Raw genomic sequence first — 23297 nt, 5'->3', positions numbered from 1 at the left:
TATGGAGATTTTGTTCATTGTTCCATTGACCACAGCTTTTAATCTCGCTACCATACCTTCTTAGCAGGATTCTATCCACTAAATCAGTTGTTGTAGATGGATCAATAATATAAGGTACAAAATCTGTTGATGCTGCAGAATCATAGGTTGCTGTTATCTCAGTATAAGTAAGGATTGTAAATGTTGTACTGTGTCCAGAAGTCAAATCTAAAATAAAACAATAAACTATATAATAGTTATAGTTGATATTGAAGATTGGAATATTGTGGATGTGCAATATCTTTTTTCCCATGGAGAGTGCAACTTAACATTGGCTGAGATCTACAATTTCTTACCAAAATAACTATATCTAATCTTTTGTATTAGAGGACGCAGAATTTGTTTTATATTTTTTCTTTGCAAACTTCATTTAACTTCCAAATTGGCATGAATCATGGGATTCAATTGTGACATCAAATCTTCAATATTTTGGTTGCTGCATGAAAATATCTTTGATATTGCTATTAGATTTTGCGTTCTTGTATAAATGCGCATTTACAGTTCAAGCCAAACTATTTGGGTTTCTGTGTGACATTGATTCCAACAGCCATAAACTAAGATTGTTGCCTGATAACATTCTTTTTATTGCTAACTTGTATTTCTAGCAAAATGATAAATTTCACAGCTGTGAATTGTAAAGCTGTTGTTCAATTATACATTTGTCTCTATTCCACTGCTTCAATTCACTAAAAAGTACTGAAAACGATCTTACAATTAGAATTAACTCTTTTATTTACTGATATTTTGCTACAGCCATCAAAGACTTGAACTGAATGTTAAGTGAAAAAAAAACCAATTGTCAATTTAAAAAAACAATTATCAGACTCATGCATGCAATGGAATAACCTTATCCTGAATCTCAGATGGTAATTGCAAAATTAGTTAATGAAAAACAGGAGATTGTAGCCTAACATGATCCAACCTTTATGCAGTTACAGTCGAACCTCGCTGTGTCGAAGTCGAAGGGACCAGACGAAAGTATTCGACTCATCCGAGGATTGACTCATCCGAGGTTCGACTCATCCGAGGTCGAGTGTGACGTCATATATTTGAAATGTATGAAATACCAATATGTGATTTTTGTAAACTAGATGTATGTTTATTGATCATTGTGCTTTTTTCGATATGATAATATTATTGTGTATTTATGTTCCGTATTTTTAAAGATTCAACACATTACATTCACAAATAAAATCAATACACAAATATTTACAAAGGTCAGTCACTATAAATTATGAAATCACTCGCGAAAATATTTTCATCACTTATCTCTAAAGAATATGATAGAACAGTGTTCATAGATAAAAAAGACCGACTCATAATAATTAATTAATTTTGTAATCCTTTTAATAATTGTTCTTATGGTTAATTTAATCTCAGCTTAGTCATTAAAATTCGTTTCGTTTTTATACCAAGTGAACTAGGTTCAGCACATTCAAGTTCCGCTTGGACGATCAACACAGGTGTTGATTAGTGGTCATTATAAACATGTCATTTTAACTGTTGTACAAACAAGTATTACACAGCTTTAATCACTTATGGAAATGAATAGGTTAAACAAGAAAAACATCCGTTAATAATTTTATCTTTAAAGTTTTTATTTCTTTCGATTTTTTTTTGAATTTTAAACTTCGAGACATCGGGGTCAATTTACATCAATTTTACTTCGACGGGACTTAAGAATTACCTGGACTTAACCGAGAATTCGAATCATCCTTGTTCGACTCATCAGAGGTTAAAATGCATTGATCAAACGGGGATTATGCCGGGACCGAGAAATTACTTCGACACAACCGAGTTCAACACAACGAGGTTCGACTGTATATTAATATAGGAAATTAAGTTTGACTAGATGATTTGAACAGGTCTGTCCTTTGCTCTTCTGGATTTTCATTTTTTATTCATAGCAATTACTTGAAATTCAAGAAAAAAAATTAAAAACTGCAAAATATGCCTTTTTACAGGAATGACCGCTTAATTTGTCATTCATATGAGAGGGTTCGTTTGTAACATCAAATAATAATTATTTTCTTTTTTATCTTTATTACACTTACTACTAGGGGTTACAATGACTAAATCATCTCTGACAGCTCTCTTCTTCCTTCTACCAGAACTTGAGGAGACTGATATCGTAATGGCCAGTCCATTGAGTGATGTTTCTAGATCAGTATTGGCATTGGTTATTATCACACTACCCATTGTCTTGTTAAAACATCTCATGGCAGCATTACATAACCTCATCATCAGAAACACAGTACGTCCTGGCTCCATTTTGAATACATTATTGGCACTGGAGAGACGGTCTGCACCAGACAAACTTGTATTTTGCACACGGTTTAGTTCAGATAATGGTCTTATGTTTACACCATTGATTTTCACGTATCCATCATCAATCATGACTGTCCCAGAAACATTGTACCCTACCCAAGTACATGGGAAAATGTCCTCTTTTCCTTCATCTGTCCCACAGCATAAGTCTGAAAATGTTTATCAAAATTATAGTAAAAAATATTAACTGTAAACCAGGATTAAAGATTTTGAAACCAGAGTACAAATACAAAGTATCAGCAAACATAATGACTGTAGGTAGCTGACAGATCTGAAAAATAGCACACACTTTACAACCTATCATTGTCAATCTGCTGAAATAAAATGAAAACATTCTGGTGAGTTGTTTCTTAGAAAAGTGTGACGAAAATATTTATCAAACAACAAGAGATACGAACTTACAGACAGACAGATGAACCGGAAGGGGGACAAACTGATTGCATTACATCCACCACACATAGAGAGGGAGTATATAATAAGGGGTTTACATAAAACAAAATTTTAAGAATAGGAATATGGTTTATATCATTGTCTTTATTTATCAGCAATTTAACCTACTCTTGAAATGAATTCAAATTTTGTTTATATTGTTTAACAAATGACTCTTTATTTGCTTTAAAAAGAAGTTGAATAAAACAAATGTTTTGGGTCCAATGGCAGCATATTATTAGAATTTGTTGCTATATAATGAAATCAATAAAACAGATTTCCAATTAATGCCCCCCTCATTATACATATTTTATCTACCAAGGTACAAGGGCACTGACTAAAAAAGCCCTTTTTTTTTGTTCTTTAAATTTGTTATTTATATCTTAGAGAAATGAAAGCTTTATAGCTAATGTTATGCATAACTCATAAAAATCATTTGATCAGAACATATTTTCAAAAGGATCAAAGACATTGCTAATATAAACCTATGATATAAGTTTCATAATTCTGGCAAAAATTGTATTCATGAGGGCGCTAACAATGCAATTTGTTATGTAAGTAATATTTCCAAGTTATTGCCTGAAAACTACAAATATGCTTATTTGGGCCCTTTTTTTGGCCCCACACTTATTGAAACCCCCATAGGAGAAAGAACCCCTAAAACTCAATTCCACCCTTTTCTTTGTATAGTAAGAAACCTTGTAGCATAATTTCAGAAAGATCTATACACTTAAACACAAGTTATTGTCTGTAAACTAGAAAAATGTTTCTTGTTTGCCATTTTTCGGCCCCTTATTCCTAAATGTTTAGGGATATTAACCCCAAACTGACACCAAGCCTTCCCTTCATTATATGGAACCTTGTAATGTAAGAGAGATCCATACAGTTAAACATAAGTAATTGTCCCGAAATTTCTAAAATGATTGTTTTTGGCCCTTAATTCCTAGACTGTTTGCCCCATAACCCTGAAAATAAATCCCAACCTTCTACTAAATGGTATGAACATTGTGGTACAATTTCAGAGTATTTGTAATACTTATACACAACTTATTGTCCTGAAACTAGACAAATGTATGTTTTGGGCAATTTTGGGCCCTAATTCTTAAACCGATGGGACCATAACCCCCAAAATCAATCCCAACCTTCCTTTTGAGGTTATAAACATTGTGTTAAAATTTTATTGATTTCTTTTTACTGTTATACTAATTTTATTGATTTCTTTTTACTGTTATACTAAAGTTATTATCTGGAAACCATCCATCTTCGGACGACGACGTGATACCAATATACGACCGCAAAAAAATTGCGTTCATATAAAAATAATCTGTCAGCATTGATTTTCTGACTCATTAATTAAAGACACTGCTGATATTAACCTATAATATAAGTTTCACAAAAAACTGGCAAGTGTTATACACATCAGAGGGCTAACAATACAATTTTCCATACAATTAATGTTTCCAAGGGTCATAACTCTTTTAAAAATAAGTGATCGGCACTGATTTTCGAACTTGTTCAAGACATTGCTGATATAAACCATTGATACAAGTTTCATAAAAAAACTGTTATGAATTATACACATTAAAGTGCTAACAAAACCATACAGACGGACGGACGACCGGTAATCATATGTCTACCGTAAAGAGTTGTGCAGGGGATAAAATTACTTATACAAATATTTATCATGTCAAATAGTAATTAGAATCAAACAATTAACATACCATATCTATTAACTGAGTCATCATGACTTAGTGTAAATGTAACTCCAAGTTTGGTTGAATCAGTACTCTGTAGAGCATCTTTTGGAACAACATCAACTGATAGCTGGGTAGCACCAGGTATAGTGGTATTTACATCATCTATTGGAGGTTCCAGGAGTACGATAACACCTGTCAATAAAATAGAAATAGTTTGATATTTATCCTAAAAGACTGAGCTTGACTTCCTTAGACAGCCACGAGTACAAGTTTGCATTTTTGTAGCTGACCTAGCTAGCCTAGCCAGTCTTCTTTTGATCAATAAAAAATATTCTAAATTTCAATTTTTTTCTTTAACTTTCTGATTCAATTAAAAAAAGTCTTCTGACCTACTTCATTTTACCATAACATTTTCTGTAGAATTGTGACTTTAATTTTATTCAGATAAATCAGCAATTTTTGAACGATTGACTGCACATAAAATGTACTACATGTATAAGTTCTTAAACAGTAAAGCAATTTTATATACCTTTAGTATCATTGAAGCTCACAACATGACCAGCCCCATTCGCACAGATCAGAGATACATAGTATGTGGTATTTTGTTCCAAGATGCCTTCAAATGTACTGTTCATGGCAACTTGATTGGTACCTACGGACTCAAATTCCTGTAAATCTTGCCCACCAACTGTTGTACCTATGGCCCACAAATTTTCCTACAAAATAAGGGTAAACAAGATGAACTGTTAGCTGATGATACCCCAGCTGTAAGTATTTTGTAACAGGAATTTAGTTATAAAGAGATGTGATAATGCACCCAACGGTAATGATAAGGCATGCTAACTTAAAACTTTGTATTAATTCTCAGGAATCTCTAATGTGTATTTTATTAGAAAAATTATGCAAATGTTTCATGCTATAGACAAAGTAAAGAAGAAGTTTACCTCTTTTGGGATACAATTAAAACATACAAACAAAGGATAACTAGTTTGAATATCTATTACCACGGAATAATTAACTTATCATTTCCATGTCATAAATTAAAGACAATCTTCTTTGTATCAGGCATTAGTATTACTAACCACTACATCACTTTCATCATCATAACATCTCCAGAATGCCTTTATAGTGCTGTTGCATCCCTGATATCTGACAGGGGTAAACTCCCCTTGATCTACATCAATATAAATATCGCTGCCCATCACATCAGGATCAAATATTGGAGGTGTATCGTCAATGTAAAATCCATCTGAAGACACAACTGTTGTAATTCCAGAACTAAGCACAGCTTTTACTATATTAATAGAGATAATTTATAAAAGTCAAGCGTTTGTTCAGCAAATCAAGGTTACGTAGTATCTTACTCTTATAAATGGATAAATTGACTTATTCTGTCTTTCAAAATATCTGGAAAAAACCACACAATAAAGAAAAACACACTCTTAAATTAAAAAAATAACACATATTTGTTATGACTCTTTAAGTTGTTTTAATAAAACTTCTGTCTTTGGGTTCAAGGATGCACAATGTTTAATCTATAAGTTTTTGTTTTCACTGGAATTAGATTCTTTGTGCACAGGATGAACATTACATCTCATAGGCTGAACATGATATATAATAGGATAAACATGATATTCAATACTATGAACATGATAACTTGTAGGCTGAACATGATATTGACTAGGCTGAACATGATATAGAATAGGACGAATAAAATTTATGTAACATGACATTATTTACACACAGTAAACATAATATATATACATACAATACGTGTACTGAATGAGGTATTTACCTGTAATGTAATAATCTATTGTTTTAGTCTCATTGTCTTCAACTCGTGTAGCTGGCAGAGTAAAGTTGTCTAGCATAAATGGGTATAACACATATTTGTCAGCATCACATGTTGAATTACAGTTGTAACGTGAGCAGAAGTTAGGACAAGGAAGACATGGTACACTAATATCTCTATAAGGGACTACTTCTGTGCCTAATTTTGTAGTTCCGATACCAATTTCGTACTTGATTATTGGATTTTCGCCTCCACGGAATGGAGCACCATATCTGCAAAGTGCACCTAGTTCAGGAGGTAAAACTACTCTTCTGAAGAATGCCTTGGTGGAGTAGGGATCAAAAGTGTCAACGACCGGCGGTAAATAATTATTTTTAGGGAACACATGGAAGATTAGGTCTGTGTCTGTACTCAGATCACGTATTCCACATACTTTACTCCACAATACACCATCCACATACAAATAGAAGCACAATGATGGCTGTAAAATAAATAAAAATTGATTAAAACTCTTCAACAAATATATAAGCCAATAACTATCAGGGAAAAGACCACAATCTTAAAGCTGTAGAAACTAAGTTATAATATATATTTTTAAGAATAAACTTGAAAAGTAATTTGAGGCCAAGTAAATTCCTTTGTCAATACAAATATGAATAGTGGGATAGCTATCACATACATTGTACTGAATGTACATCAAATAAAACTTCTTTGAATTTTGAAACAACAAGGATTTTTTTAAGACATGGTCTTAATAATTAACATTAGATTATAACAAAACACGACTGCATCCATAGGACACCACTATTGAAATCATAGTGGCTCCCACAATCATATTTCCATTTTCAGTTAACTGTGAAATTTAGATAAAAACTCTAATTTGGTATCATACTTTTAAAAGTTCACATCAAAATGAAAATGCTTATAAAGTTTCAAGTTGATCGCAAGACCGCAGCATCATGGAAAAGAATCAAACCATTTGTAAACCAAAAACTTTTATATGATAAGCACTTAAATATTTCCATTTTTAGTGAACCAGAAAATGTTAGACAAATCTTTAATTTGACAATTATTCTAAAAACAATTCCCACCATAATGAACATGTGTACAACATATGTGTATTTAAGTGCATGTGACCCCAACATCATCGTATAAAAGAGGCAGCAGCAGTTAATCTTTGTTTGAATGTCATAAATATATTCAGAACCTGCAAATCAAGGTAACACAAAAACTGAGGCAGTGGTATGTCTTTTGAATAGAGAGACGTGGGTTCAACAACAGGGTAAGCATCACATGCTATGCATGCACCATCCCTCATGCAAATTCAACTTTGGCACAATTTACAAAACAACCAAGCATTATGTGAGTATTGCATGGAAATACATTGATAAACAAGAATGTGTTCTAAGTACACGGATGCCCCACTCGCACTATCATTTTCCATGTTCAATGGACCGTGAAATTGGGTAAAAAATCTAATTTGGCATTAAAATTAGAAAGATCATACCATATGGAACATGTGTACAAAGTTTCAATTTGTTTGGTCTTCAACTTCATCAAAAACTACCTTGACCAAAAACTTTAACCTGAAACTCCCACTTTCATTTTCTATGTTCAGTGGACCGTGAAATTGGGGTCAACAGTCTAAATTGGCTTTAAAATGAGAAAGATCATATCATAAGTAACAAGTGTACTAAGTTTCAAGTTCATTCGACTTCAGCTTCAAACATTACCTTGACCAAAACTTTAACCTGAAACTCCAACTTTCATTTTCTATGTTCAGTGGACCGTGAAATTGGGGTCAAAAGTCTAATTTGGCTTTAAAATTAGAAAGATCATATCATAAGCAACAAGTGTACTCAGTTTCAAGTTGATTGGACTCACGCTTCATCAAAAACTATATTGACCAAAAACTTTAACCTGAAACTCGCTCTTTCATTTCCTATGTTCAGTGGACCGTGAAATTGGGGTCAACAATATAATTTGGCTTTAAAATTAGAAAGATCATATCATAAGCAACAAGAGTACTCAGTTTCAAGTTGATTGGACTTCAGCTTCATCAAAAACTACCTTGACCAAAAACTTTAACCTGAAGCGGGACGAACGAACGGACGAACATACAAACGAACGAACGAACGGAGGCACAGACCAGAAAACGTAATGCCCCTCTACTATCGTAGGTGGGGCATAAAAATAATTGTATAGGAACAAAATGTTAACTTGATCAATAACTTGTAATGGTGTAAACTATACACTTGGAAAAAGTATTGCAACACCAAATTGAAATTCAAATTAAAAAAACACTTTTAATTTTTTTGTTAAATAATTTGTTGAAATAGAACTAATTAAACATTATTCATATATCACCTGAGTTTAATCAATAAATATCGACTCTATCAGTTCGTATATGCACATGCAGGTACTGTACTCGTAAACACTGAAACAGCTGTTTTTATCCTCATTGTTTTCAACACTTAAAATAACCAAGTTTATAAATTTATGTGATTGAGACCTTGTAATTGGTCATCCACAACTCATAACTGCAGCAAGATGGCAGATAATCAGCATGAGGGAAGCAGGTATGTCGCTGTGACAATTGCACGTATTGTTGGTCATCACCGTTCCACTATAAGTCGTTTTGAGAATAAAAATCAGTCAAGAAACGATGTTAAAGACCTTTCGAGGTTAAGAAGACCCCCTATATTATCTGCTAGTGAAAATCAAGCATAAGGTTAGTCAGAAGGAAACCCATTGCAAACAATACAATCCTAAAAAGAGAGTGATGACCATACAGGAGCCTTTAAACAAGAACTGTTCGAGATTGGCTCATCGCTACTGGTTATCGTGCGATAATACCATTTCGGGGACCTTTGGCTACGAACAGACACACAGATTCGCGTATCCAATATAGTACAGAGTTCGCCAAAGTTGGAAATTGGCGTTGTGGAGGAAGATCCATTGTTCCAATGGAATTCGGTTTATATTCCTTGGCCCAATCGTAGTCCGAATTTGAACCATATCGAGCATATATGGTACACTATTGGGCGTAAAGTACACGAAAGGACATCCCAGTTCAAACACGTCATGAAATAAACAATACCCTTCGTCAAGAATGGTTGCTGCTACCTTAGCAACAAATTAGTCGACTTATGGCAGGAATCAGAAGACGTTAAGATGCGGTTATCCGTTTGAATGGAGGCTGCGCATAAAGTACTTATTCTTTGGCGTATAACGATCAACCATGATGTGAACAATCATCTAAAGATTAATTTTGAAATGTCTGACATTGTAAAGTTCGACTACAGCAAAAGTTGTAAAATGCATTTTTTTTGTACCAAAAACACTTCATTTTGTTATAAAAATTTTGGTTAGATAAAACTTTTTTTTCCAGTAATTTTTTGTTCGTATTAATGCCAATGTCATCATTAACTACGCTTCAATATTATTTTACAAATATTTTATCATATTCCATCCAAAATAAGAGACTGATTTTTCAAGTTTTAAAAAATCAAGGTGTTGCAATACTTTTTTCCATGTGTATATATAACAAATATCAAGTCGATATCTTCAAGCATGAAGAAAAACTAGAGGCTCTAAAGAGCCTGTGTCGCTCACCTTGGTCTATGTGACTATTAAACAAAGGAAGCAGGTGGATTCATGACAAAATTGTGTGTTGGTGATGATGATGTGTTTGTACTTGCTGCTTACAATTATCTGTATCTATAATGATCTTGGCCCAGTAGTTTCAGTGGAAAATGTTAATAAAAATTTACAAATTTTATAAAAATTGTTGAAAATTGACTATAAAGGACAATTACTCCTTAGAGGGTCAATTGACCAATTCGGTCACGTTGACTTATTTGTAAATCTTACTTTGTTGAACATTATTGCTGTTTACAGTTTAACTCTACCTATAATAATATTCAAAATAATAACCAAAAACAGCAAAATTTCCTTAAAATAACCAATTCAGGGGCAGCAACCCAACAACGAGTTGCCCGATTCATCTGAAAATTTCAGGGCAGATAGACCTGATTTGACCTGATTAACAATTTAACCAAAAGTCAGATTTGCTCTATATCCTTTGGTTTTTGAGTTATAAGCCAAAAACTGTATTTTACCCCTATGTTCTATTTTAAGTCATGGTGGCCATCTTGGTTGGTTGGCCGGGTCACCGGATACATTTTTTAAACTAGATACCCCATTGGTAATTGCGGCCAAGTTTAGTTTAATTTGGCCCAGTAGTTTCAAAGGAGAAGATTTTTGTAAAAGTTAACGACGCTGGACGACGCTGGACGCCAAACGCAAAGTGATGGGAAAAGCTCACTTGGCCCTTCGGTACAGGTGAGCTAAAAAAGTCAGGATAACTGATTTGTCGGACTAACAGAGTGCAAACCTTAAGTCCCCTTCGACTTGTTTGGTAGGGGACTAGTTATCAGAACCACCCATCATAAAGATTAAAATCATTTCATATAAAATTGAGAATGGAAATGGGGAATGTGCCAAAGAGACAACAACCCGACCATAGAACAGACAACAGCAGAAAATCACAAAAAGGTATACATTATTTCCATAAAAATAGTGTTAAATTAGAGGCTCTCAAGAGCCTGTGTCGCTCACCTTGGTCTATGTGAATATTAACAATGGACACAGATAAATGCATGACAAAATGGTGTTTTGGTGATGGTAATGTGTTTGCAGATCTTTCTTTACTGAACATTCTTGTTGCTACAATTATCTTTATCTATAATGAACTTGGCCCAGTTATTACAGTGGAAAATATTTCCTAAAAATTTACAAAAATTAACAAAAATTTATGAAAATTGTTAACAATTGACTATAAAGGGCAATAACTCTTTAAGGGGTCAATTGACAATTTTTGTCATGTTGACTTATTTGTAGATCTTATTTTGCTGAACATTATTGCTGTTTACAGTTTATCTCTATCTATAATAATATTCAAGATAATAACCAAAATCTGCAAAATTTCCTTCAAATTACTAATTCGGGGTTCGCAACAATTTTTGTCATGTTGACTTATTTTTAGATTTTATTTTGCTGAACATTATTGCTGATTACATTTTATCTCTTTCTATAATAATATTCAAGATAATATCCAAAATCCGCAAAATTTCCTTCAGATTACTTATTTCGGGGGAGCAACCCAACAACCCGTTGTCCGATTCATTTGAAAGTTTCAGGGCAGATAGATTTTCACTTGATGAACGATTTTACTCGATGTCAGATTTGCTCTAAATGCTTTGGTTTCAGAGATATAAGTCAAAATCTACATTTCATCCCAAAGTTTTATTTTTAGCCATGGCAGCCATCTTGGTTCGTTGGCCAGGTCACGCCACACATTTTTTAAACTAGATACCCCAAAGATGATTGTGGCCAAGTTTGGATTAACTTGGCCCAGTAGTTTCAGAGGAGAAGATTTTTGTAATAGATTACTAAGATTTACACAAAATGGTTAAAAATTGACTATAAAGGGCAAAAACTCCTAAAGGGGTCAACTGACCATTTCGGTCATGTTGACAGATTTGTAAATCTGACTTTTTTGAACATTATTGCTGTTTACAGTTAATCTCTATCTGTAATAATATTAAAGATAATAACCAAAAACAGCAAAATTTCCTTAAAACTACCAATTCAGGGGCAGCAACCCAACAACCGCTTGTCTGATTCATCTGAAAATTTCAGGGCAGACAGATCTTGACCTGATAAACAATTTTACTCCATGTCAGATTTGCTCTAAATGCTTTGTTTTGAGTTATAAGCCAAAAACTGCATTTTATCCCTATGTTTTATTTTTAGCCATTGCAGCCATCTTGGTTGGTTGGCGGGGTCATCGGACACATTTTTTAAACTAGATATCCCAATGATAATTGTGGCCAAGTTTGGTTAAATTGGGCCCAGTAGTTTCAGAGGAGAAGATTTTTGTAAAAGTTAACGACGACGGACGACGACGACGACGGCACCGGACGACGGACGTCAAGTGTTGGGAAAAGCTCACTTGGCCCTTTGGTCCAGGTGAGCTAAAAATGGTCAAAATTGACTTTCAAGGGCAATAACCTCCTTAGGGGTCAACTGATAATTTTGGTCATGTTGACTTATTTGTAGATCATACTTTGCTGAACATTTTTGCTGTTTACACTTTATCTTTTTCCATAATAATATTCAAGATAAGAACCAAATCTGCAAAATTTCCTTCAAATTACTTATTTCGGGGCAGCAACCCAACAACCAGTTGTCCGATTCGTTTGAAAATTTCAGGACAGATAGATTTTCACTTTATGAACAATTTTACTTCAGTCAGTTTAGCTCTAAATGCTTAATTTGGTTTCAGACATATAAGTCAAAATCTACATTTCACCCCTATGTTCTATTTTTAGCCATAGCAACCATCTTGGTTTAATGGCCGGGTCACGCCACACATTTTTTAAACTAGATACACCAAAGATGATTGTGGCCAAGTTTGGATTAATTTGGCCCAGTTGTTTCAGAGGAGAAGATTTTTGTAATAGATTACTAAGATTTACAAAAAATGGTTAAAAATTGACTATAAAGGGCAATAACTCCTAAAGGGGTTAACTGACCATTTCGGTCATGTTGACTTATTTGTAAATCTTACTTTGCTGTTTACAGTTTATCTCTATCTATAATAATATTCAAGATAATAGCCCAAAAACGGTATAATTTCCTTAAAATTGCCAATTCCTGGGCAGCAACCCAACAACGGGTTGTCCGATTTATCTGAAAATTTCAGGGCAGATAGATCTTGACTTGATAAACAATTTAACTACATGTCAGATTTGCTCTAAATGCTTCGGTTCTAGAGTTATAATCCAAAATCTACATTTCATCCCTATGTTCTATTTTTGGCCATGGCGGCCATCTTAGTTAGTTGGCCGGGTCACCAGACAAATTTTTTAAGCTAGATACCCCAATGAAGTTTGTTTGGCCCAGTAGTTTCAGAGGAAAAGATTTTTGTAAAAGTTAACGACGACGACGGACGACGGACGTCAAGTGATGAGAAAAGCTCACTTGGCCTTTTCGGCCAGGTGAGCTAAAAACATAGATAACTTCTTACTTACAGTATTTTCTTTAATAATTTTTACAAACTTACATTAACAGCTTCATCAGCTTCAAAGTCAACAACAATCCTGTAAGTATGAAAATCAGCTGATGGGTCAAAAGTGAGGACATCTTCTACCACTTGTGGGGGTAATGTATCATTGAAGATTCTACACCACGTAACAACATGTGGGTCATCACCTGTAAACAGAATTTTGAAATATTTGGCTAATTCTTTTAATTTAATAAAAATCATGCAGTCATGAAATGATACAAGTGTTGTTGCTACTTTGCAACACTAATTGCTAAATTGGAAAAAAATAAAATATCTACATGTTATGCAAATTTTCACATACAAATATGACCATCCTTTTAAGATTATTGTATTATTGGGGCAAGTATGGACACAACATTTAAGCTTGATACAGCTCTGAATTTGGATTGTAATTAAATAGTTGACCTAACATAGGTTTCTGACACAGAATGAATGTGGTCTAAAAACTTAAACTTAACCAGATGCTCCGCAGTGCGCAGCTTTATACGACCGCAGAGGTTGAACCCTGAACGGTTGGGGCAAGTATGGACACAACATTCAAGCAGGATTCAGCTCTAAATTTGGATTGTGATTGAATAGTTGACACTGCATAGGTTTCTGACACAGAATGAATGTGGTCTAATGAACTTAAAATATTTTTTTTTGCCTGAGCAATTCACTATGCTGTTGAATATTAATCCTCTTAAAAAAATGTTTGAAGAAATTTTCTTTTTATTGATGAAATCTAAAATGAGAAAAATTTACCCCCCCCCCCCACCCCCCCCTACCGTCCCATTTTTATTTCACTTCCCCCTTTCCCTTTTCTCAAAACTGATCTCAATTCAAATTTCTAATGGAGTTTGCAACAATATCTTCTCATTTAGATACATCATAAAATGTTAAAATGTAAAATAAAGTGCTTGTTATAAAGATTGTTTTAATTTATCAGTTCGTAGTAAAAGTGAAGATATACATTGTATATTGTCCAAACAATGATTTAAGTTGATTCAACTACTATTCTGGACAAAGATACATAACTCCAATTGAAAATTTCTTGCTATAGCACAATATTGTGGAATTAGATATTTCTTGCTATTACGCAACACTGTGCAATTGATAATATTTGCTATTGCACAATACTGTGCAATTGAAGATTTCTTGCTATTGCGCAATACTGTGCAATTGAAAATTTCTTGCTACATGTATTGCACAATACTGTGCAATTGAAGATTTCTTGCTATTGCTGAATACTGTGCAATTGAAAATTTCTTGCTATTGCACAATACTTAATATAATAATTTTAAATCCTGATTTGAACCAACTTAAAAACTGGGCCCATAATCAAAAATCTAAGTATATGTTTAGATTCAGCATATCAAAGAAGCCCTAAGAACTAAATTTTTGTTAAAATCAAACTTAGTTTTATTTTGGACCCTTTGGACTTTAATGTAGACCAATTTGAAAACGGAACCAAAAATTAGGAATCTACATACACAATTAGATTTGGCATATCAAAGAACCCCAATTATTCAATTTTTGATGAAATCAAACAAAGTTTAATTTTTGACCCTGATTTGGACCAACTTGAAAACTGGGCCAATAATAAAAAATCTAAGTACATTTTTAGATTCAGCATATCAAAGAACCCCAAGGATTCAATTTTTGTTAAAATCAAACTAAGTTTAATTTTGGACCCTTTGGACCTTAATGTAGACCAATTTGAAAACGGGACCAAAAATTAAGAATCTACATACACAGTTAGATTCGGCATATCAAAGAACCCCAATTATTCATTTTTTGATGAAATCAAACAAAGTTCAATTCTGGACCCTTTAGGCCCCTTTTTCCTAATCTGTTGGGACCACAAATCAAACCCAACCTTCCTTTTATGGTCATAAACCTTGTGTCAAAATTTCATAGATTTCTATTCACTTAAACTAAAGTTATAATGAGACAAGAGTGCACACACTGAAATGTCTCGCCTTCTTTACTAATCATTGATATTATGTTGATAGTCCTAAGTATAAAGCGTTATTACAACTGTCACATAAACTTAACATTAAACAAGATAGTTAAACAAAGACCAATGAACCATGAAAATGAGGTCAAGGTCAGATGAACCATGCCAGGCAGACATGTAAAGCTAACAATGCTTCCATACAACAAATATAGTTGACCTATTACTTATAGTTTAAGAAAAATAGACCAAAACACAAAAACTTAACACTGTCCAATGAACCGTGCAATTGAGGTCATGGTCAAATAAAACCTGTGGGACTGACATATAGATCATAATATATTTCCATACACCAAATATAGTTGACCTTTGGCATATAATATTAAATAAAAAGATCAAAACTTAAAAACTTAACTTTGACCACTGAACCATGAAAATGAGGTCAAGGTCAGATGACATCTGCCCGCTAGACATGTACACCTTACAATCATTCCATACAACAAATATAGTAGACCTATTGCATAAAGTATGAGAAAAACAGACCAAAACACAAAAACTTAACTATAACCACTGAACCATGAAAATGAGGTCAAGGTCAGATGACACCTGCCAGTTGGACATGTACACCTTCCAGTCCTTCCATACACCAAATATACTAGCCCTATTGCTTATAGTATCTGAGATATGGACTTGACCACCAAAACTTAACCTTGTTCACTGATCCATGAAATGAGGTCGAGGTCAAGTGAAAACTGTCTGACGGGCATGAGGACCTTGCAAGGTACGCACATACCAAATATAGTTATCCTATTACTTATAATAAGAGAGAATTCAACGTTACAAAAATTCTGAACTTTTTTTTCAAGTGGTCACTGAACCATGAAAATGAGGTCAAGGACATTGGACATGTGACTGACGGAAACATGAGGCATCTATATACAAAATATGAAGCATCCAGGTCTTCCACCTTCTAAAATATATAGCTTTTAAGAAGTGAGCTAACACCGCCGCCGCCGCCGCCGCCGCCGCCGCCGTAGCCGCCGCCGTCGGATCACTATCCCTATGTCGAGCTTTCTGCAACAAAAGTTGCAGGCTCGACAAAAACCAAGAAAATGCTTATTTGGGCCCTTTTTGGCCCTTAATTCCTAAAATATTGGGACCAAAACTCCCAAAATCATTCCCAACCTTTCTGTTGTGGTCATAAACCTTGTGTAGATTTCTATTCACTTTTACTAAAGTTAGAGTGCGAAAACTAAAAGTATTCGGACGACGACGACGACGCAAACGTGATACCAATATACGACCAAAAAAAATTTGCGGTCGTATTAAAACTTAAAAATTTTAAATTGGACATTTACCTTTTATTGTAAAATATCCAAAATCTAAATACATGGTTACATTCAGCATATCATAGAACCCCAAGAATTCAATTTTTGATGAAATCAAATAATGTTCAATTTTAGACCCTTAAGACCTCAATAGGAACCAATTTGATAACCGGACCACAATATGAAAAATCTAAAAACATGGTTAGATTCAGCATATTGAAGAACCCCATATACAATTTTAATTGAAATCAAACAAAGTTTAATTTTTTACCCTTTGAACCCTAATGTAGACCAATTTGAAAACGGGTCAATACTGTGCAATTGAACATTTTTTGCTATTGAGCAAAACTATGCAATTGAAAATTTCTTGCTATTGCGCAATACTGTGCAATTGAAGATTTCTTCCTATTGCACAATACTGTGCAATTGAAGATTTCATGCTATTGTGCAATACTGTGCAATTGAAAATTTCTTGCTATTGCACAATACTGGATTACTTGCTATTGCAGAATACTGTGTAATTGAAAATTTCTTGTTATTGCACAATACTTAATATAATAATTCTGGACCCTGATTTGGACCAACTTGAAAACTTGGCCCATAATCAAAAATCTAAGAACCCCAAGAATTCAATTTTTGTTAAAAAAAAACAAGCTAAGTTTAATTTTGGACCCTTTGGACCTTAATGTAGACCAATTTGAAAACAAGACCAACTACAGGCTCTAAAGAGCCTGTGTCGCTCACCTTGATCCTTGTGAATATTAAACAATGGACACAGATGGATTCATGACAAAATTGTGTTTTGGTGATGGTGATGTGTTTGTAGATCTTACTTTACTAAACATTCTTGCTGCTTACAATTATCTCTATCTATAACAGAACTTTCTGTGGAAAATGCTATTAAAAATCTTCAAATTTAAAGAAAATTGTTAAAAATTGACTATGAAGGGCAATAACTCCTTAGGAGGTCAATTGACTATTTTGGTCATACTGACTTATTTTTAGTTCTTACTTTGCTGTACATTATTGCTGTTTACAGTTTATCTCTATCTATAATAATATTCAAGATAATAACAAAAAACAGCAAAATTTCCTCAAAATTACATATTCAGGGGCAGCAACCTAACAACCGATTATCCGATTCATCTGAAAATTCCAGGGCAGATAGATCGCGACCTGGTCAACAATTTTACTTCCTGTCAGATTTGCTCTAAATGCTTTGGTTTTTGAGTTAAAAGCCAAAAACTGCATTTTACCCCATGTTCTATTTTTAGCCATGGCGGCCATCTTGTTTGGTTGGCCGGGTCACCGGACACATTTTTTAAACAAGATACCCCAATGATGATTATGGCCAAGTTTGGTTAAATTTGGCTCAGTGGTTTCAAAGGAGAAGATTTGTCTAAAAGATTACTAAGATTTACGAAAAATGGTTAAAAATTGACTATAAAGGGCAATAACTCCTAAAGTCGTCAATTGACCATTTTGGTCATGTTGACTTATTTGTAGATCTTACTTTGCTGAACATTATTGCTGTTTACAGTTTATCTCTATCTATAATAATATTCAAGATAATAACAAAAAACAGCAAAATTTCCTTAAAATTACCAATTCAGGGGCAGCAACTCAACAACGGAATGTCTGATTCATCTGAAAATTTCAGGGCAGATAGATCTTGACCTGATGAACAATTTTACTCCATGTCAGATTTGCTCTTAATGCTTTGGTTTTTGAGTTATAAGCTTAAAACTGCATTTTAACCCTATGTTCTATTTTTAGCCATGGCGGCCATCTTGGTTACATTTTTTGTAGTTGGCCGGGTCACCGGACACATTTTTTGAACAAAATACCCCAATGATGATTATTGCCAAATTTGGTTAAATTTGGCCCTGTAGTTTCAGAGGAGAAGATTTTTCTAAAAGATTACTAAGATTTACGAAAAATAGTTAAAAATTGACTATAAAGGGCAATAACTCCTAAAGTGGTCAACTGACCATTTTGGTCATGTTGACTTATTTGTAGATCTTACTTTGCTGAACATTATTGCTGTTTACAGTTTATCTCTATCTATAATAATATTCAAGATAATAACCAAAAACAGCAAAATTTCCTTAAAATTACCATTTCAGGGGCAGCAACCCAACAACGGAATGTCTGATTCATCTGAAAATTTCAGGGTAAATAGATGTTGACCTGATGAACAATATTATTCATTCAGATTTGCTCTAAATACTTTGGGTTTTGAGTTATAAGCCAAAAACTGCAATTTACCCCTATGTTTTATTTTTAGCCATGGCGGCCATCTTGGTAAGTTGGCCGGGTCACCGGACACATTTTTTGAACAAAATATCCCAATGATGATTGTGGCCAAGTTTGTTTAAAATTGGCCCAGTAGTTTCAGAGGAGAAGATTTTTGTAAAAGTTAACGCAGGACGACGACGACGGACGCCAAGTGATGAGAAAAGCTCACTTGGCCTTTCGGCCAGGTGAGCTGAATACTAGAGGCTTTCAAGAGCCTGTGTCGCTCATCTTGGTCTATATGCATATCAAACAATGGACACAGATAAATTCATGACATAATTGTGTTTTGGTAATGGTGACGTTTTTGTAGATCTTACTTTACTGAACATTCTTGTTGCTACAATTATCTCTATCTATAATGAACTTGGCCCAGTAATTACAGTTGAAAATATTTTTTAAAAATTGACAAAAATTTATGAAAAATGCTAAACATTAACTAAAAAGGGCAGCAACTCCTTACGGGGTCAATTGACTATTTTGGTCATGAAAACTTATTTGTAGATCTTGTTTTGCTAAACATTTTTTGCTGTTTACAGTTTATCTCTATCTATAATAATATTCAAGATAATAACCAAAAATGGCAAAATTTCCTTAAAATTACCAATTCAGGGCAGTAACATAAGAACGGGTTGTTCGATCCATGTGAAAATTTCAGTGCAGATAGATCTTGACTTGATAAACAATTTAATTACATGTCAGATTTTCTCAAAATGCTTCGGTTTTTGAGTTATAAGCCAAAAACTGCATTTTACCCCTATGTTCTATTTTTAGCCGTGGCAGCCATTTTGGTTGGATGGCCAGGTCACCGGACACGTTTTTTTTAATTAGATACCCCAAAGATGATTGTGGCCAAGTTTGTATTAATTTGGCCCAGTAGTTTCAGAGGAGAAGATTTTTGTAAAAGATTTCTAAGATTTACAAAAAATGGTTAAAAATTTACTATAAAGGGCAATAACTCCTAAAGAGGTCAACTGACCATTTTGGTCATGTTGACTTATTTGTAAATCTTACTTTGCTGAACATTATTGCTGTTTTACAGTTTATCTCTATCTATAATAATATTCAAGATAATAACCAAAAACAGTAAAATTTCCTTAAAATTATCAATTCAGGGGCAGCAACCCAACAACCGGTTGTCTGATTCATCTGAAAATTTCAGGGCAGATAGATCTTGACCTGATAATAAATTTTACTTCATGTCAGATTTGCTCTGACCATTTTGGTCATGTTGACTTATTTGTAAATCTTACTTTGCTGAACATTATTGCTGTTTACAGTTTATCTCTATCTATAATAATATTCAAGATAATAACCAAAAACAGCAAAATTTCCTTAAAATTACCAATTCAGGGGCAGCAACCCAACAACCGGTTGTCTGATTCATCTGAAAATTTCAGGGCAGATAGATCTTTACCTGATAAACAATTTTACTTTTGCTTTTAATGCTTTGGTTTTTGAGTTATAAGCTAAAAACTGCATTTTACCCCTATGTTCTATTTTTAGCTGTGGCGTCCATCTTGGTTGGTTGGCCGGGTCATCGGACACATTTTTTAAACTAGATACCCCAATGATGATTGTGGCCAAGTTTGGTAAAATTTGGCCCAGTGGTTTCAGAGGAGAAGATGTTTGTAAAAGTTAACGACGCAGGACGACGACGGACGCAGGACGCCGGATGCAAAGTGATGGGAAAAGCTCACTTGGGCCTTTGGGCCAGGTGAGCTAAAAATATCATAAGAATATCTTACCTGCAAAAATTTCAATACCACACGACGCTCGGGCAGGCTGCATTAATAAACCAATAGGTACGATAACAGCACCACCTTTAGGGTTATTTAACACTTTGTAGGGAGATGACGTGCTATACTTAACAACAGGAACAGCTTCCGTTGTTGGTGCAACTATTGAACCGTTACCAAACTTTGCAGTTAAATAAGATGTACAGTTACAAGCAGTACATGTCTAAAAATGGAAAAAATGTCAAAAATAAACTATTTGGCTGTCTAAAAATGGCTAAAAATGTCAAACATATAAAAACTATTTGGCTAAGGATATTAAATTGTCATAAATATGGAAAGGTATGTTAAATTTTCAATTATTTGGTAAGATATTATTTCAGCTCAAAATTTGGAAATAAATTAATTGTTAAAAAATTGTGTGCAACTAGATAGAACGGTATTAGAAAACGAATAATGTCACTACCTCATATCGTAGAAACAGGAAATATATAAGCCCTGAAATTTAGATTTCATTTATACATTTTTGTATCATTCAAATTATCAGTCAAAACAAGCATACAATGATCACCTGTCCTTCACCTCTCATTTGATACCTAAATTACCAAAATATATTCTGCATAGTTTTGTATTTACACCTATGCGTAGGAATTATTTTGTTTCAAATATGTACTACTTTTTAGTATGTTAACAAAATAACGTCACCCAATCAGAAGAAACGTTACATCCAAAATTAAATTATCAATGTATATCTTTCATTTAAAAAAAAACAGTGATAATGACCTGGGCACAACAGATTCCAGTTCTGGTTATGCAAAGGTAATTAAGACTTTAATATAGGGCGGGAATCTTAACTGTTTTCAATTATTCAAAAATATGTGATGTAAGGGCAAGGGGAATAACAAAATATATGGTGCACTGGAAAGGTTTTATCAGTACAGTTCATAACAAAAGACCATAAATATTAAGCAAGAATATATATTCATTTTTTTTACTTTACAATATGATTGTTTTTGGTTAAGATTTTAGACAGTAGTAAATGTATAGTGGTACAAAAATCTTTTTTTTCTTTTCTATGACCATGACATTAAAAAGTGACATAAAAATCAGTGGGGACATTGTGCCCTTATATCCAAGTAGGTTGCAATTCCATATTCAGCATTTATAAAACCTCTTTTCTACAGAAGTTTTTAGTAAATTTGACCTTCACCTTGAATGCAGTGACATCAAAATCATAGAAATTTGAAAGATGCATAACAATGCATGTAAAAAGGGTAGGGTATGTTCCAGTGACAAAAAGCAGTGGTGCACTAAAAAGGTCTTATCAAGGCTATTTTGGAATTTAAAAAAACTAATTATTTGAAATAAGGTCAAAGGTAAGTGGTTATATTCCTTGGTACACAGCACATTCCCTTGAAATATTATTCATGTTAAGGATTTCACTATAGTAAGTACTAAAGTATAACAGGTTTAACTAGAGGCTCTAAAGAGCCTGTGTCGCTCACCTTGGTCTATGTGCATATTAAACAAAGGACACAAATGGATTCATGACAAAATTGTATTTTGGTGATGGTGATGTGTTTGAAGTTCTTAATTTACTGAACATTCTTGCTTCTTACAATTATATCTATAATGAACTTTGCCCATTAGTAACAGAGAAAAATATTTGGTAAAAATTTACATAAATTTACCAAATTAATGAAAATTGTTAAAAATTGACTATAAAGGGCAATAACTCCTTAAGGGGTCAATTGACCATTTAGGTCATGTGGACTTATTTGTAGATCTTACTTTGATGAACATTATCGCTGTTTACAGTTTTATCGCTTTCTATAATAGTATCCAAGATAATAACCAAAAACAGCAAAATTTCTTTAAAAATTACCAATTGGAGGGCAGCAACCCAACAACCGGTTGTCCAATTCATTTGAATATTTCAGGGCAGATATATATTGACTTGATTAACAATTTAACTCCTTGTCAGATTTCCTCTAAATGATTTGGGTTTCAGAGTTATAAGCAAAAAACTACATGCTACCCCTGTTCTATTTTTAGCCGTGGTGGCCATCTTGGTTGGATGGCCAGGTCATCGGACACATTTTTCAAACAAGGTACCTCAAAGATGATTGTGGCCAAGTTTGAATTAATTTGGCCCAGTAGTTTCAGAGGAGAAGATTTTTGTAAAAGATAACTAAGATTTACGAAAAATGGTTAAAAATTGACTATAAAGGGCAATAACTCCTAAAGGGGTCAACTGACCATTTCGGTAAGTTGACTTATTTGTAAATCATACTTTGATGAACATTATTGCTGTTTACAGTTTATCTCTATCTATGATAATATTCAAGATAATAACCAAAAACAGCAAAATTTCCTCAAAATTACCAATTCAGGGGCAGCAACCCAACAACAGGTTGACCGATTCATCTGAAAATTTCAGGGCAGATAGATCTTGACCTGATAAACATTTTTACTCCATGTCAGATTTCCTCTAAATGTTTTGGTTTTTGAGTTATAAGCCAAAAACTGCATTTTACCCCTATGTTCTATTTTTAGCCGTGGCGGCCATCTTGGTTGGTTGACCG

General features: G+C 33.7%; 1 protein-coding gene across 1 annotated transcript in view; it reads right to left on the bottom strand.

Moving 5' to 3' along the window:
- The window catches only part of LOC143056125 (uncharacterized), a 240686-nt gene that overhangs the window by 54478 nt on the left and 162911 nt on the right, over positions 1-23297 (bottom strand). Inside the window, exons 64-71 of the mRNA XM_076229211.1 lie at positions 20725-20938; positions 13415-13563; positions 6289-6766; positions 5576-5787; positions 5023-5209; positions 4518-4685; positions 2094-2516; positions 57-207 (exon numbers count right to left, since the gene is read on the bottom strand). Of these exons, the coding sequence (XP_076085326.1) occupies positions 57-207; positions 2094-2516; positions 4518-4685; positions 5023-5209; positions 5576-5787; positions 6289-6766; positions 13415-13563; positions 20725-20938 (1982 nt within the window). The remainder of the gene's footprint in view (positions 1-56; positions 208-2093; positions 2517-4517; positions 4686-5022; positions 5210-5575; positions 5788-6288; positions 6767-13414; positions 13564-20724; positions 20939-23297) is intronic.

The sequence above is a fragment of the Mytilus galloprovincialis genome, chromosome 13, assembly GCF_965363235.1.
Source record: "Mytilus galloprovincialis chromosome 13, xbMytGall1.hap1.1, whole genome shotgun sequence".
Classification (NCBI taxonomy): domain Eukaryota; kingdom Metazoa; phylum Mollusca; class Bivalvia; order Mytilida; family Mytilidae; genus Mytilus; species Mytilus galloprovincialis.
The sequence above is the reverse complement of the archived record's forward strand: the minus strand, read 5'-3'. Positions and strand labels throughout refer to the sequence as shown.